Source organism: Opisthorchis viverrini (genome assembly GCF_000715545.1).
Source record: "Opisthorchis viverrini unplaced genomic scaffold opera_v5_192, whole genome shotgun sequence".
Taxonomy (NCBI): domain Eukaryota; kingdom Metazoa; phylum Platyhelminthes; class Trematoda; order Opisthorchiida; family Opisthorchiidae; genus Opisthorchis; species Opisthorchis viverrini.
In genome coordinates this window covers 711,620-725,674 of record NW_008751852.1, presented here as the reverse complement: position 1 = coordinate 725,674, position 14,055 = coordinate 711,620, and the positions used below count along the sequence as shown (strand labels likewise).

The following is a 14,055-nucleotide window of genomic DNA, read 5'->3' as shown; positions in this document are numbered from 1 at the left end:
ATTAGCAAAGTGATTAACCCGTAATTGAACAGTATGTAGTGTCACTCATCTCTCAATGACAGTTTGTCACTAAACTCATGCGATTCATGCAGCGCCATGACCCTGGGTACTTACAATTATACAAAAACGGACGCTTGCACCCGTAAAGCTCGTCACAAAAAGGGAGCACAAATTAGAATCTCACATTTCCCGCACCGAATATAATCGTCCAGCATGTAAGTCATTTCACTCGTTTTTGATGAGCGTCACCGTAATTAATGCCTCAAAAACTCTCAGTAAACAGTCGCTGGATTTATTGCAAGACGGGATTTTCGCTGTCTTGGAGAAAAATTGTCAATTTGGTCGAGCCTGAAGGAGACGGAGAACCGAGCAGCGAGAACCTTTTCAGCTCAATGTTGAAGTCTGATCAATCTGCATGATCAAGCCTTACAATCGATTAGGGAGGAAAGTCAATATCGAGTTTGGTGAAACTTGTAGCCTTCTGCTTCGGATTCGAACACTTTGACAGATAGATCCCCTTGGATGTCGTATAGAACTGGTTAGCAAGTGCATTTAACAAGCGTTACGATTTGGTCAGCGGGTGGCGTTACATAGATTTCTGTCGGTTTGGGACCTTGTGAACAACTACACTTCGCTGATGATTGCATACAGCCAGGGGTCGATTCGGCTGCCTTCCTAGCCTCTTCTATGCCCTGCATCCTGGTCATAACAGGGTTCTGGCGCTCGCGAAGCTACGGCTTTCAAAATTCGTGGAACAGATCGTAGGTCATTGTGTTCAGTGCATGTCATGGAATTTAGCTATCACTCACACGCACACACCAATCGTTTGTTTATTCTTCGCCCGTGTTCATCCATTGGGATGTTCAGTTCACTTTTTCCCCGTATACATCTAAAGTGCAGTATTTTCACTGTACACGTAGCCCTGTCAACTGGGAATAAACTTTTAAGTGTGCCATCAGTAAGCATACGGTCCTACCTCGTGGAATACTACTCTTCTAGTAAATTCAAAGGCTAGCGAAATACACTCATTTTCATACCAATAAGGAACCCAGCTGAACCATAAACGAGGGATTCAACTGGGTTCCAGGTGAGTCTACTGTCAAAACCAAATTGGTATGCAAGTGGGTGCATTTCACTAGTTTCGTGCAATGTGGTTTCAAGTAGAACATGAGGTTGCAGGGGACTGCGTCTACCTGATAAGCCACAAGAAGGGTGAACCCCCGTGGACTACCAGAGATTTCAGCGACCTTATAAGTAGTGTATTAACCCCCAAAGATCCAGGTTGGGTCTCGATAGTCGGACTGATGATCTTCTTAGATGTCGCTTGAGTAGTTGTTGGCTATCCGTTTTCTCGAGGTTATCCTAAATGTGTACTGTCCTTCAGCCGACCTACTTTGAATTCACCATCATCATAGACAGCGTGACATCAGCGCTCAAACTGATGAAATAACGGTAAACTATGCCAAAAATATAACACCGCTTAGCGATGAATCCACTGATTGTTTGCTAACCAAGTCTAAGAGGATGACTCCTTCCAAAATTTTGTCAGTTGATTGAAAAAGCACTTCGTTTATGCAGCAGCAACGTGCCAATAGCTATTGAAAAGTAATCACGATGCGAATGCCGCATATCCTTGATTGCTACTTTGATTGGTTTACGGTCGCCAGAAGAACCAGAAATGCGTCACGGGAAACGCAGATCCGACCACCGACTGGGCAATTCAGGAGATAAGATTCACAAAGCGGAACGACTGAGCCCAGCAACTGCTCAAGCCGGTATGGTCCGGTTGGTTCTGACTCCAGACGGGCTAAAATTGGATTATTCCACGTTGCTTTTCGAGCCCTTTCCTCCTCACAGTGAGAAACCAAACAGTGATTCCAACAACAATCTACTATGTACTGACTACATGACAACAACGGCGCATCATTCCACCTGGCGGTGTTGTGAATAATCACGACAAACCGGTCGTTTTGGGAAGTAAGACGGGTGTGGAGAGGTACATACAGCAGTAGGAAAATAGTAACTAACACAAGAAATGGAACACGGCCTAAACTACACAATGGGCGGGTTGTTCAAAGCAGCGTGTAGTCCCAGTTCAGAGAAAAAACACTGTGTACACTTTGGCAAGAATATGCAGCCAAGTGCAGAAGAAGGTCATGACAGAGTTCTTCAAATTGGAAGTTTGACAGCCAAGAAAGGAATCGGTCATGCACACTCGGATATCACGATGTGGCTATGCACATTGAATAGGTGAACAGATTTGAAAGCAGACCGGTGGCGGTTGAAGGAGAGGGTCAGGCGCCAGGACGTTACGTGACTAACATAACCAAGTCACAAAAGGATTGAGGACAGGGCGTGCAGTGCCCGCGTATCACAAACCAGATTAAATTAATACGACGCATAGGAAGTAGGGTGTGGCGGGGGGGGGGGGGGGGGGGAAAAAAATTTTNAAATAAAATAATTAGGAGGAAAGGAAGGGGGGGGGGGGGGGGGGGGGGGGGGCCTAGCGATAAACTTTATACATGCGAACCGGGATCGAACAACAGCCGGTTAGTAGATATGAGTTCACAAGTACAAGGTCAACGATGGGCGCAAACAAAGAAAAGGTGATTGGAACAAATCAACATCCCGCCCAAAAGATAGAAAGACCATTGTGTTCGTGAACGCACAATTTAGCAAAACAACTGGCGTACGTATATGTCTACAAAAATGATAAGAAACTAAATCTAATGTCTACGTGTTCGGGAGGTGTGTGGGTAAGTGAAAGGCAGATCTAGGAAATCCGGCAAAAAGGAGACCGATTAAACGGCAAGTAGGCACTTGCGTAATTGTAGCTAAAAAATAACTGGCCGATAAGTGTGAATCCTCAACAACACACACGGCAACTGCGATGCCTTGAAAGACAACGGCATTCCATTGGTCGTTGTCGCTGAGTCACAGTACACCTAGATAGTCGGTGACTTCTATGAACCGGTAGATTTCTTTCTGAACGCGCTCCAAGAGGATAGAAGAAAGTCTAACAAAAGTTGATAATGAACAGGACGGATTCCCATCAGTGGTTGGTTGTTGAAATCAGACTTAGAAAGCGTTGAATGTGGCACAGAGGGATGTGTAGCAACCCGCGGAACTTCTGTACAGGATGGCTGTGAAACCGTGTGTTTTTCAGTTGGGACGCTGGTCTGGGCCTTTGTCAATGGTTGCGGCACTTTGCAATCCAAAAGAGGTTGTGGAGAGACGGTTGTTTTGATTGGCGGAACTGATGTGTCGGAAGAGTTTGTGGACGGTCGATGTGGCCCTGAGTTGGGAGTTAGACGTCGGACCTGGTTGAGAAGCGGTGCATTAGGACGACTGAAGTTGCCAAATCTGCGTCTATCGCCAGGTGGAAGATTTGTTGGGCGGAATGATGGTGAGGCCGGCGCCTTGTTCACCGACAAGGACTGGTTTGGAGGCACTGGTAACCTAACATTAGCAGTAGTGGGCTTCTGTGGTCTAAAAGAGGTGGAAACAGGCGGAGTGCGAGCAGAAGGAATCCAAGCTTGAACTTGTTGTTGTTGTTGCTGCTGCTGCAGTTGTTGTTGGAGTTTCTGCTGCCGTTTATGTTTCTTGTTTGTGACAAGAGTGAAGTCCCCATCGGCTGCGACGGAGTCCTCCATGGGAAGCTGATCGGTAGATAGCATTTCTTGAGTAATTTCGGGTGGTTCAGTAGTAGTGCAACGCTGGCTCATATCTACAACCCTGTTAATCAAGGTGGCTTCGTTATTTACATCCGTATTATTAGACTCGTTGAGCGTAGACTCTTCTGGTATGTCTTCGTTTTCCTTCACCATCTGGTTTTCAGGTTCTTTGGTGGATTCTAGCACAGACTGGGGAGGTTCGCTCTTAACCCCCACAGATTGTGCAGTAGTCTGCTTGATGGTAGACCGATTGCGTCTTGAGCGTTTGGAATGTCTGGGCTTCCTAAGACCGTCGGTTCCACTGACATTACTCTCACCAGTGTCGGATGTTCCAGACCGTACTTCTACATCTTCGACCACGTTGGATAAATCGGCTGCATCACAGTTACCTGAACAGGCTGGCTGTGAAGAAGAGAGGAAGGCAGGCGCAGACTTCGGTACCTTCTCAGTGTCGTCAGCATCTTCACCGATATGCACAGAGCTGGATGCATTGACCACAGTGATCTCAGAGGGGAAATCGTCAAATCCATTCTGGAGAGGAAAAAAAGAACGGGGTTTATCAAATAACGGAAGCCGTTTTTTAGTCAAAAGCAAGCCAAAGCAAACAACATCAAACGATCAGATGAAGCGCTCTTTTGGATTCCACAAGCCAGTAGCCACCACTTTCTGAAAGTAATGGATTCGAAACGAGTTGTTTGGTTCATCGTAGCAATGTAGAGCAAACTTACTGCATTCGCCTTGGAAAAACACCGCACTCATCATCACTAACAGCAATAAATACGATACTTTTTTGGTGAAAGATGTGATGGTAAAATTGCCAAAAAGGCTTGAGTAGTTTCGACTACTCAGCTACGAATCTTAAGCCTACGCATGTGTAGTTAGAGGTATAAGCCGAGAAAGTACTTTCATATGCACCACTGCCATCCACTCGGTGCACCAAGTTTCAAAAATGTCTATTGCTGTGCACCAACGGCTTCTAATTCAATTCAGAAGCATGGTTTTCAGGAAAGATAGCGAGATTAGGGTGGTTCAAAGTCAAATTCGAAAAGATACGGGAATGTGAAATCCAAAATTCTGGAAAAAAACTGGCATGGAGCCGCCGTTATAATCCCGTCTAAATACTTTAAGAATCTCATAGTCATCTGAGGAAACTCAGATATCTTAACACGAAAAAAGCGTGCATAACGGCGGTGGAGAGGGTCCGCGTAAAAGCGGAAGAATGAAGAGATTAACAGTTTTAAGAAAACCGATTCACAGTCGGGTGGAGTATTGTACTGAAATGGCTTTGACATAACAGTTTTTTAGCATTTTCACGAGTCGTATCTTACATAAGCCAAGCACAAAAATGGCAGCTAGGTAATTGGGCTAAAAAGTATCGCTCTACGGCCATCAGGAACGGCTATGTTCTGCATGATTTTCAAGAAGAACGCAATAACCACGATGACCGCGACCGAAAGAGCACAAGGATCTCACAGCACTCACATTTACAGTAGTGGTCTTTGTTTTGCATTGCTGTATCCGTTCCACACGAACGAAGGCTCAAAGTGAAGTACGGATATTGTTGTGGTAGACAATGATTTGGTACGCGCAGTACAGGCCTCAACTACCTTGAACTTATTGACAATTATGGTGATGATGATTCATAATGCATCATTATGTACCCTTTTATTTGCGGAAAAAAATCGTTCAACTGTAACATCCTTTTGATGCCTAATTGCCATGCCACCTGAAGGGCTGAGATACTGCCCGGTTACCCAAGCCTAGACAGGGGAAGTTGAGGTAGAGGTCAGGTTCTAACCACGGACCTTTCGGTCAGTAAGTTCGCACTCTAACCACTTGAGCAATCCCACCCCTTGTTTGCGGATATGCTGAAGCCAGCCGACGTCATTTGTTCTACGTTTGGAATTCCCAAGTCTAACATCACCAAAATGAGACTGCCTTCACAGTTGTCCCGTAAATTAATCCATTTGTTTCAAAGACATTTATTTTCTATACAATAGCCCAATGGTGAAGGGACGAATAGACTGACCGGAAGGTCCTGTGGTTCGAACCCAACCTCTGCATCTCGACTACTGTCTAAGCTTGGACAGCCTAGCAACATCTCAGACCTCGAGCTTCCTGCATGTGGCATTGGAGCTAGGGACCGAAAGAGTGGTACGGGGGGGACAGGTGTTTTAAGTTCCTGACGTGAGGTCGCTGCGAGTACCTTGAGGTGTGGGTGCGTTTCGCCCAAAAAAAATTCATGGTCAAGTGAAGCAGTCAAAATAAGTCAGCCAATCGACAAATACAAATTACTAAATTCGCAAATATTAAGCGTATAAGATTGACAGTCCTACACCAAGATACTATTTGCAAATCGGAAAACGCATGCACCAAGTGGATGGTTGTACAAATACAAATGATCATTGATAACACCAGAGAACACAATGTTTTACTGTCGTACAACAGTATCACAGGAAGAAAGAAACAGAGCGTGAAGGATGAACAACGCCTAAACTAAAGCGGAAATTCGAGGTGCCCATACCACCCAGCCCACCCACAACCACGGATTACACACTTACAAATAATCTCATACCAAATCGGCTGTCGCATGGTGTTATCAGTTGCGAACAGCCAAATACAGCAGAGTGGGTAAGCGAAAACGGGCTAGTGTTGTCGTTTCCCTTCTTTCACTTTCAAATATTCGTTCTTGTCCCCCCCCCTTCACTCGGTTGCTAGCGACACATCCGTAGGCCCATTCTGAAGGACCGAAAGACCCGCTCGCCGCCTTCCACCGCCAGCCGCAGACACTTCAGAATCACTCTTCAGACCCCCATGCTCAGATAAATTGGCAGCCTTTGGCATTTACATCCTAAAATAAACCGGACAGCAAACTGCTCTTGTGTGTATGCTTCCTATTGACGTGTGCTGTCCCTGAAACGACGATTCAATACCCAAATAAGGTTGTTGAACTGACCACCCCGTCGGCTTCCGCTCACTCTTGGTTGCATACTGATCCAGAGGCCACCGCAGCTGGCTCTGCTGGGGTTGGTAGTGTTCTAAATCACCGAGCTAAAGGGTATCTGGTTAAATGACTGCCTGCTGATAGTCACCTCTGTGTGGTTCGAATGACAACGTCTGTGAAGGTATCCCCACATCTGCAACCTGCTCATCGTATCTGCTAATGTCCCAATAAACCGCAGCTCTGATACATTCAAAAACAGTTTTTACCACGCCCTGGGCTCCTTGTTGCGGCTGACTGAGAGTTCAGATGTTGTTGTGGTTGCCGGTGATTAGGCAAGTGGATTCGGAGCTGTCGAAGTTGAATTGGGTGGTCGTTTTGGACTGGGATGGATAAGAAAGGACAAACGCCTGCTGCGGTTATGTGCTGATCACAGACTGCTTCTATGCAGTACAAATCGTCCAAACAACCGAAGCCACCTGGCGAAGTGATGCTTCTCACTGTGTTTTTCGGGGGCACACGGGATAAGCACAATTCACCTGGCCATTGATTTGAAACAATCCTACCAAAACTACTTGCTGAAGTTCTTTTCCAACAACACGTCTTCTGATGTTTACTCTTATTGGAAGGTACTGTCCACAACCCTGTGAGATCTTAGGCACTCCGCCTATGGAAAGGCGCAACCAACTGCATTCAAGCACTGGGTTTCAAGCGACACTAAAATCGCTCGAAGCTCGGACACGTATTCCCTCTGGTTCAGAGAACAATATCACTTGACGAACTGTCAGACTTCAGTTGAAGAATAAAATTTGCGCGGATCGAGAAGCTTGGTGAATTTAAAACCTGGAGAGATAGAGAGGGCGGTTAACTCTGGAAATGTGAGTTAACTGTTCCAGCTGATACGCACAAGACAAAAGAGGCTTCTGGTGAACGAAACAATCGTCAGCTAAAACAGCTCGCATGTTCCTAGAAAGAAGACCGCCTAAGTATTTGGGCTGAACACATTCAGCAGCAGTTCTACCGACCGCATTAATCAGCCAGATCCCCAACCACTGACGGAGCCCTGAACAGTGAACCTAGAACCCGCGACTGCTTCGGAAGTAAGCGAATGCCTTTCGTCTTCGAAGCGTCACCGAGCTGCTGGTCCTGAAGAACTCCCACCCACTGTTTAAAGATGGAGATGAGGCCTTCAGTCAGCGTTTGTCTAAATTATTTGCCTCTATTTGGGCGAAAAGACTGTCCAACCAACTAATGCGAGTTGACAGCGGTTCATGTCTTCAAAAAGACTCGCTTTGTAGCCAGACTATATACTTACTCTACGTTGCCTTACTAAGCCACAAGAAGACGGGGCCCGATAACAACTACCGAGATTCCTGCAGGGATGAGCTTGTTTGGGTCACATCTTTGCACGCCATCAAGTGTTAGAGCAACGATATGAACATAAAGAATCTTGGTGTTCTTTGACTTCAGGGGCGCGTTCGATTCTGCCGACTGGTAACACGCTTGCGCGATAGGGTATATCTCAGAAGTTTGTGAATATCATGCGCTGAAGTGTATGAGCGGCTAACCGATACCAGTGGCATTCGCGCTGTCAGAATCTATCCAAATTGTCTAGCTAAGAGTTAGAGGTGTATGTACCGCGGATTTTCACTGTAGGCTGGCCCTTGGTCCCCCTTCCTGCTCTGTTTATCTCTTCTTTCTATGACACAGCTTTATTGAAACAAATTAACATGGTTGTACGACAGCAAAACACCAGTGTTCTCTTCTGATGTCGCTGTGGATGACGACGGTGATTTCGAGGCTTCGGCACTGGTGTCGATTACAGTGCCAACTTTATTGATGTATGGTTGCCTGACTTAGTCTTGAGGATTCAACCGCTGGGATGTATTCAGGTCTCCAATCACTAATCGATGTTTCACGGTCATAGCTTATAGTGACGCTAACGAATTCGTAGCGGTGATCAGGAGGGTTAAGATATTTCACCAATGAATTCTACATGGTACTAAAAGCTACATTGACACGGTCATGTGCAACACATAGCGATCTATTGCAGTGTTTGCCACATTGAATACACGGTGGTTTGCACCAATAGGTGAGCAAAGTATGAGCGAAGGGGTGGTATCTGCCATCCAGGACGGGGTCCTCCGTGAGTGTCCCTGTGTTCGGCTGGAGACGATACCGTCACAAAGCGATGTCAGTGACGTTCTTGTCCCGATCGTCCGGGTATGTTTAAAAGAGTGGATCCGTCAGACATTTGTGGTAGGTTCGAACTAGGAGTCTTTCGAATTGCTTTTCGTTCTCCTTACTGTTAGACTTAATTCAACTAGACTGGCATGGTGCACCGATGTCCCGTACTAGTGTTGTTGTTTACGAAGATGAAGATTAGTGAGAAGTCGGTTTGAGTTCAACTACAACCGGGATTGTTGGCCACCGTGTATGCGGTGCTGATGACGCTAATGAAGGAATGTGAAGATGAAGCTCAAGGTTAGACTATAAATCAGGTTCTACAGACCGGAGATTGAAGGTATTCAACATGTTTGTTGTGGAATGCCAAGTGTACACGCTTGCCGAACAAACCCAGTGATCAGTCACCGGCAGTCAGAAAACGAATGAAGCGATAGCCTTAACCTTTTCAGCTTGAGGGTTTACTTCGAACTTTAGCAAAGTGACGTTCAGGCCACCGAGCGGTTACTTCAACGGAGCGTTTTAAGCGCGGGAAAACTATGTACGCGCATAAAAACACCCACGTGGGAGTCAAGTATTTGTTCGAAAGAAGACAGATAAACCAGCTCCTCGTCACACATCACAGAATCGTGCAAAACTGTGAGCATTACAAGGTTTTAAGCTATCTGCATGTTGAGTCTAGAATTTCCTAAACTATTCGCAGAAATTTCGAAATAGGATTAGGTTTTCGGGAAGTACGCTCAGTTGCGCATCGATTTGGCTTTCACGTGACTCAACTGAATCCCAGATAACTCCATCATTTTCCATATTCTTCTACTGAATGTGCTGCACAAAGACCGCCTAATATTTCAGTCGGTACGATATTTGATATATTTCAGTATACTTTCTTGAAAGAAGTCCAAACTTGAGTATGGCGGCGAGATGGCTAAGTGGTAAGAACGCGAATTTACTGACCAGAAGGTCCGTGGTTCGAATCTAACCTCTGCATCTCAGATTCCCCTGTCTAGGCTTGGACTACCTGGCAGTACCCCAGCCCTCGTGCTCCCTTTGGGTGGCATATCAGCTAGGCACCGAAAGGTGCAAAATGTGTGAGAGTTAAGGTTTTCAAGAGGTACTGTTTCCGGAGTCCAAACACAAGAGGTACAGAAGGTACAGAGGTACACAAGGTACAGAATGTAAAGACTGTACATCACAGGCTCCACAGCAAATAGAAGTTTAGCGGTGAATTTTTTAAACGGCTTTGAACTACCATATGAACGCACGCTCTACGTGGGGCTTGGAAAACCACTACAATAGATAGCACCACAGTCTACCAGTTTTGTGGACAGTTACTAAGGAAGAAATCGTGTTTATTAGTTATAAGCTCATGCGTACCCAAAGCAGAGAACAAAAACTCACCTTGAGTGTCTGGGACAAATCCGCGGACCTGCAAGCTAACCAGCAACGTTAGTTAGGTAAACCGATTCTTACCTTTCAGCACATCCGATGGACGATCGCAAATGCCGTTGGCGAACGATAAACTGTCGCTCATTATAAATCCGTTTGGTTCAAACGACAAGCCATTGATGTGCCCAATAAGACTTCCAGAGGACGAGGAATACGAGGTAATGCGTGGAAGTGGGCTTATCGGGCAAGGAGCAATATTCTCAAGTCGACGAATTTGGGTGAAAGGTCGAGAGCCAAGAGTCATTTTCTTATCCAATAGAGCGCATTTATCACCATTTAATTTCGAATTTTCCCTCATAGAACGTCTCAAAGTGCGCACGGGAATGGATTCATCATACCGCTTGTCAAGAGCGTATTGACATGGACGTAATACCGCATCTGATAAGGATTTTGCAACAAAATTAAAATGGTCCGATTTGGGCAAATCAAGGATAGGATTGGAGCTCAGTGGTCTCGGGCTCAGCTTTACAACCGTAGATATACTACGTAGAGCATCAAGTGTTGGAGATACACATGGAGTTTGCACTTCCTCATCACCGTTCACCGGAAAATCCTCATCAAACGCCGCCGACATACAAGAATGTGAGCTATTACTGAAAGATTCCTCAGAGCCTCCGTCTGAGGGCAGATCCTTGCTGATGTCCGCAGCATCCGAATGATATGCAAGAGGTCCGGTTTTATGGTAGCCACCTAGGTGGCCGTTAAACTCGCCGTAAGATGCTACTCCACCTGAGTTATCCATAAACGAAGCACAGAAAAATTGTACAAAGAGAAATAATGGAATGAAGGGGACGATTCGAGCTTCAGGAAATGATTGCAAAGCGGCGGTCTTGCGGCTTTTTTGAAAGACGAAGAACGCAACAAGTCTGAAATGTGGAAAACTGTCAATGAGTCCGAATCACACTAATGTTGCATTAAGAACTACTAACATAGTCAACCACAAGTGGAGAACAACGATTACGGCACTCAGAGTCTAGTTTGAACGAAAGGCAAACTCATAATGCATGGTAAGAGGAACGAAGTAACGAAGGCGCATGGGACATGAATACCGATGGAACCTGACTCTCTAGGGCAGCAAGAGGACACTGGGGGATTGACATAACGAAGGATGTCCACCAAGATGGATGTCGCTAATTATCCCCCTAGGCGTAACTGCGACCGTTAGAGTACAACACAGCGCAAAGTTAGTTGTGAGTTTTCAGTTATTGGACATCCTCACATTTCTGGTCTGAGTTTGTTTGAGTTCGTCTAGCTGGTTCACGAAAACCCTATCGGGAATGGTAGGTAGTGGCTATTAGCAATGACTAGGCTCTTACCATCAACTGAACTGTGTATTCTAAGTTCATCTGTTTACACAGTGGATTAATGAAAACTAAAAAGTAACCACCGAATCGTTTAAGAAAGGCTTGATAGATAATCAGTATTGTTCCGTGCCGTTCCCAAGACGGTTTCTCCCAGAGTTTGGTGTTTTCGTGTTTGGTTCTCTCCTTTTGATCTTATTCCTTTTGAATACCTTTCCCCTCACCAATGAAATCACCTACCATCAGAGTAGTGTGTGTATGTATGAGACTCACTAGCGGTTTTGTCCTGTTTTAAAACTCATATTACTAGCTTTTCTGTGATTAGCTCCTGTTGGATGAACTAGCCCAATTACATGGAGATTCGTAGAAACTTAGTAAGATTGGCATTCCCGGTACAAACTAACACTGGTTTGAGCGCGTCGCTCTAGATTTTGTACAGTCAAGGGCAGCCTCAAAAGCATCGCGAAGTTTATAGAGAAAACTGTCGCCTTGGATCCCGAAGGTTATCTCATTTGCTCAACCCATCAGAGCTGATGCGTCTTTTCGTTACTGTCGACTTGAAATTGGAAGTTCTCCTCAAACCACAGCTGTGTATTGGTGGGTCTTGAAATTGATGTTGGAGGATGGGAGCATGGGCTTGGGAGCTTTTCTCTCATCAGGAATCAGGCTTCCGAACGGAATTCCCCGTTCGGTTTTTGAGCACACGATACTTGACGTGGAAAGAGACCCACCCAACCTACTTTTGCATTCAGTCCATCAGTGCACATCAGCAGTTGTCTGTATCACTGTTCTCGATGATTACACTGAAAATAGGCTTTTTGAACCAAACTTTAAGCTGATTGAGGAGAGGTGCATCAAACGCCGAAAACCATGAACAACCACATAGTGGGGGTAAAACGGAAAATCTACACCAGCTCAACTACTGCGAGAAGCTTGCTCTACATGAGAACCAATACCCCCGAGTGTGGAATGTGAATGCTCCGAACATTCAAAACTCTTGCACATAATCGGCCCACAGACACTAGCGCAACCTAATGAGCCCGTGGGCTGTTCGCCAGTCAATTCAGTGTCGTTGGAATGGAGAACTCGCGCGTCTCTAGAATTTCCTTCGATTTGGGTTGGAAATTTCTTTCGGGTGTACGGTGCCACAACAGTTCGAGAGTATGAAATGCCATTTTGTCCTCGTCCAATGGCGTAGTTAGTTTTATGTCTGCCTCCAAACGGACTACGATTCCAAAACCTCGATTTATCGCTCCATGGAGCACAAATCTCTGCACTGCGAAGGGATGTGAAATGAGACGGACGTGAAAGTTTAACCATCTGGTCTCAACAGGATCGAAATGGCGTGAGATTTTTTGGATTTTGTTCCCACCTTTGACCATTCGGGTTGCTGATTTTAGTTGTTTGATCTTATCTAATACATTGTAAAGGTATCAGAACTTTTTCAACGCATTGGAAAACGTTAAAAATTAAACACTACAAAGATCTGTAGGGAGATCACGCTAAAAGGAAGTATGAAGTGCGGAAGCAGCGCGATTGGAGTCATCTTAACCTCAACAGGGGCAAGTAGGTGGTCAACATCAATAAAACTAACAGTATAGTCCGGTGATGAGCAGTGGCCGGACGGCATCCACATGGCACAAGTGTGCGTGTAAACCGGAATACGAAATATTGGCAAGAACTAACGTGTCTACAGAAAAAACACGTTTGATTTGATTAATTATGGTCTACCGGTTAAAACCGGTCTGGTACCGCTTCATTGGCCTAGGCAAAGGTTAAGTGTGAACATGTACGTCCCTTCAGACGTGAAGATGCAGATGCGTCCAGCGTGGGCCGGTGGAGTGGTGGTAACAGGTTCGCTTCGTGTGGTAGAATGCCCGGAGGTCAAACCCCGACAAGGCCAAAGATATGGATCACCGACGAGCTCTAAAAAGAGCGATAAGCAACTCCGGTGCTTACTCTTGGTGCCAGGAGATCACGACTGTTCACACTAGTGGTGAGTCTGAAAGGTTAAGATCACCGTAGCGAGGTGTGGAGACTTTAATACCACAGCGTCAAAATGATTAGAAGTAAGACAGACAAAATAGCATCGATGTGGTAGATTTAGGCATGAATGTTCTAGGTGTTGCTCCGCTATCCCCTCGCTCTCCATCCCGCAGAATTTGACAATTTACGCTGCAATCGGCTGTGACTCGGGCAGTAAATAGGCTATTGTGACTTGTTTCTTTGTGTTGCAGTGTTCTTTGGGTGTCAGGTTTTGGGTGAAGCTGGACACTGACACACACCCACTCACACATGGACGGCCGCCAACCGCGGCCGCGAGGCCGAACTTTGGACACAAATGTTACAACTAACTAAACGGAACACCAACAAGGACACCTAACTTTATCTGCTTTGCTCTTCCTTGTGACTCCGATTCGACGACCGCGATTTTCGTCCCTAATAACAGCGAAGGAGACGTCTGCGAAGACCGACGGTGTTGGTATTGATTAAACACAAAGATAAATCA

The 14,055-nt window shown here is 45.7% G+C and overlaps 1 protein-coding gene across 1 annotated transcript; it reads right to left on the bottom strand.

Annotated features, from left to right (window-relative positions):
* Positions 1–2,511: 2,511 nt before the first annotated feature.
* On the bottom strand, positions 2,512–10,819 carry T265_07977 (hypothetical protein; the record flags this gene model as incomplete). The annotated part of the gene is made up of 3 exons (XM_009173654.1): positions 2,512–4,205; positions 10,198–10,232; positions 10,270–10,819. The coding sequence occupies 3 exons, from the start codon at positions 10,817–10,819 to the stop codon at positions 2,964–2,966; spliced, it is 1,827 nt and encodes a 608-aa protein (XP_009171918.1).
* Positions 10,820–14,055: the final 3,236 nt, after the last annotated feature.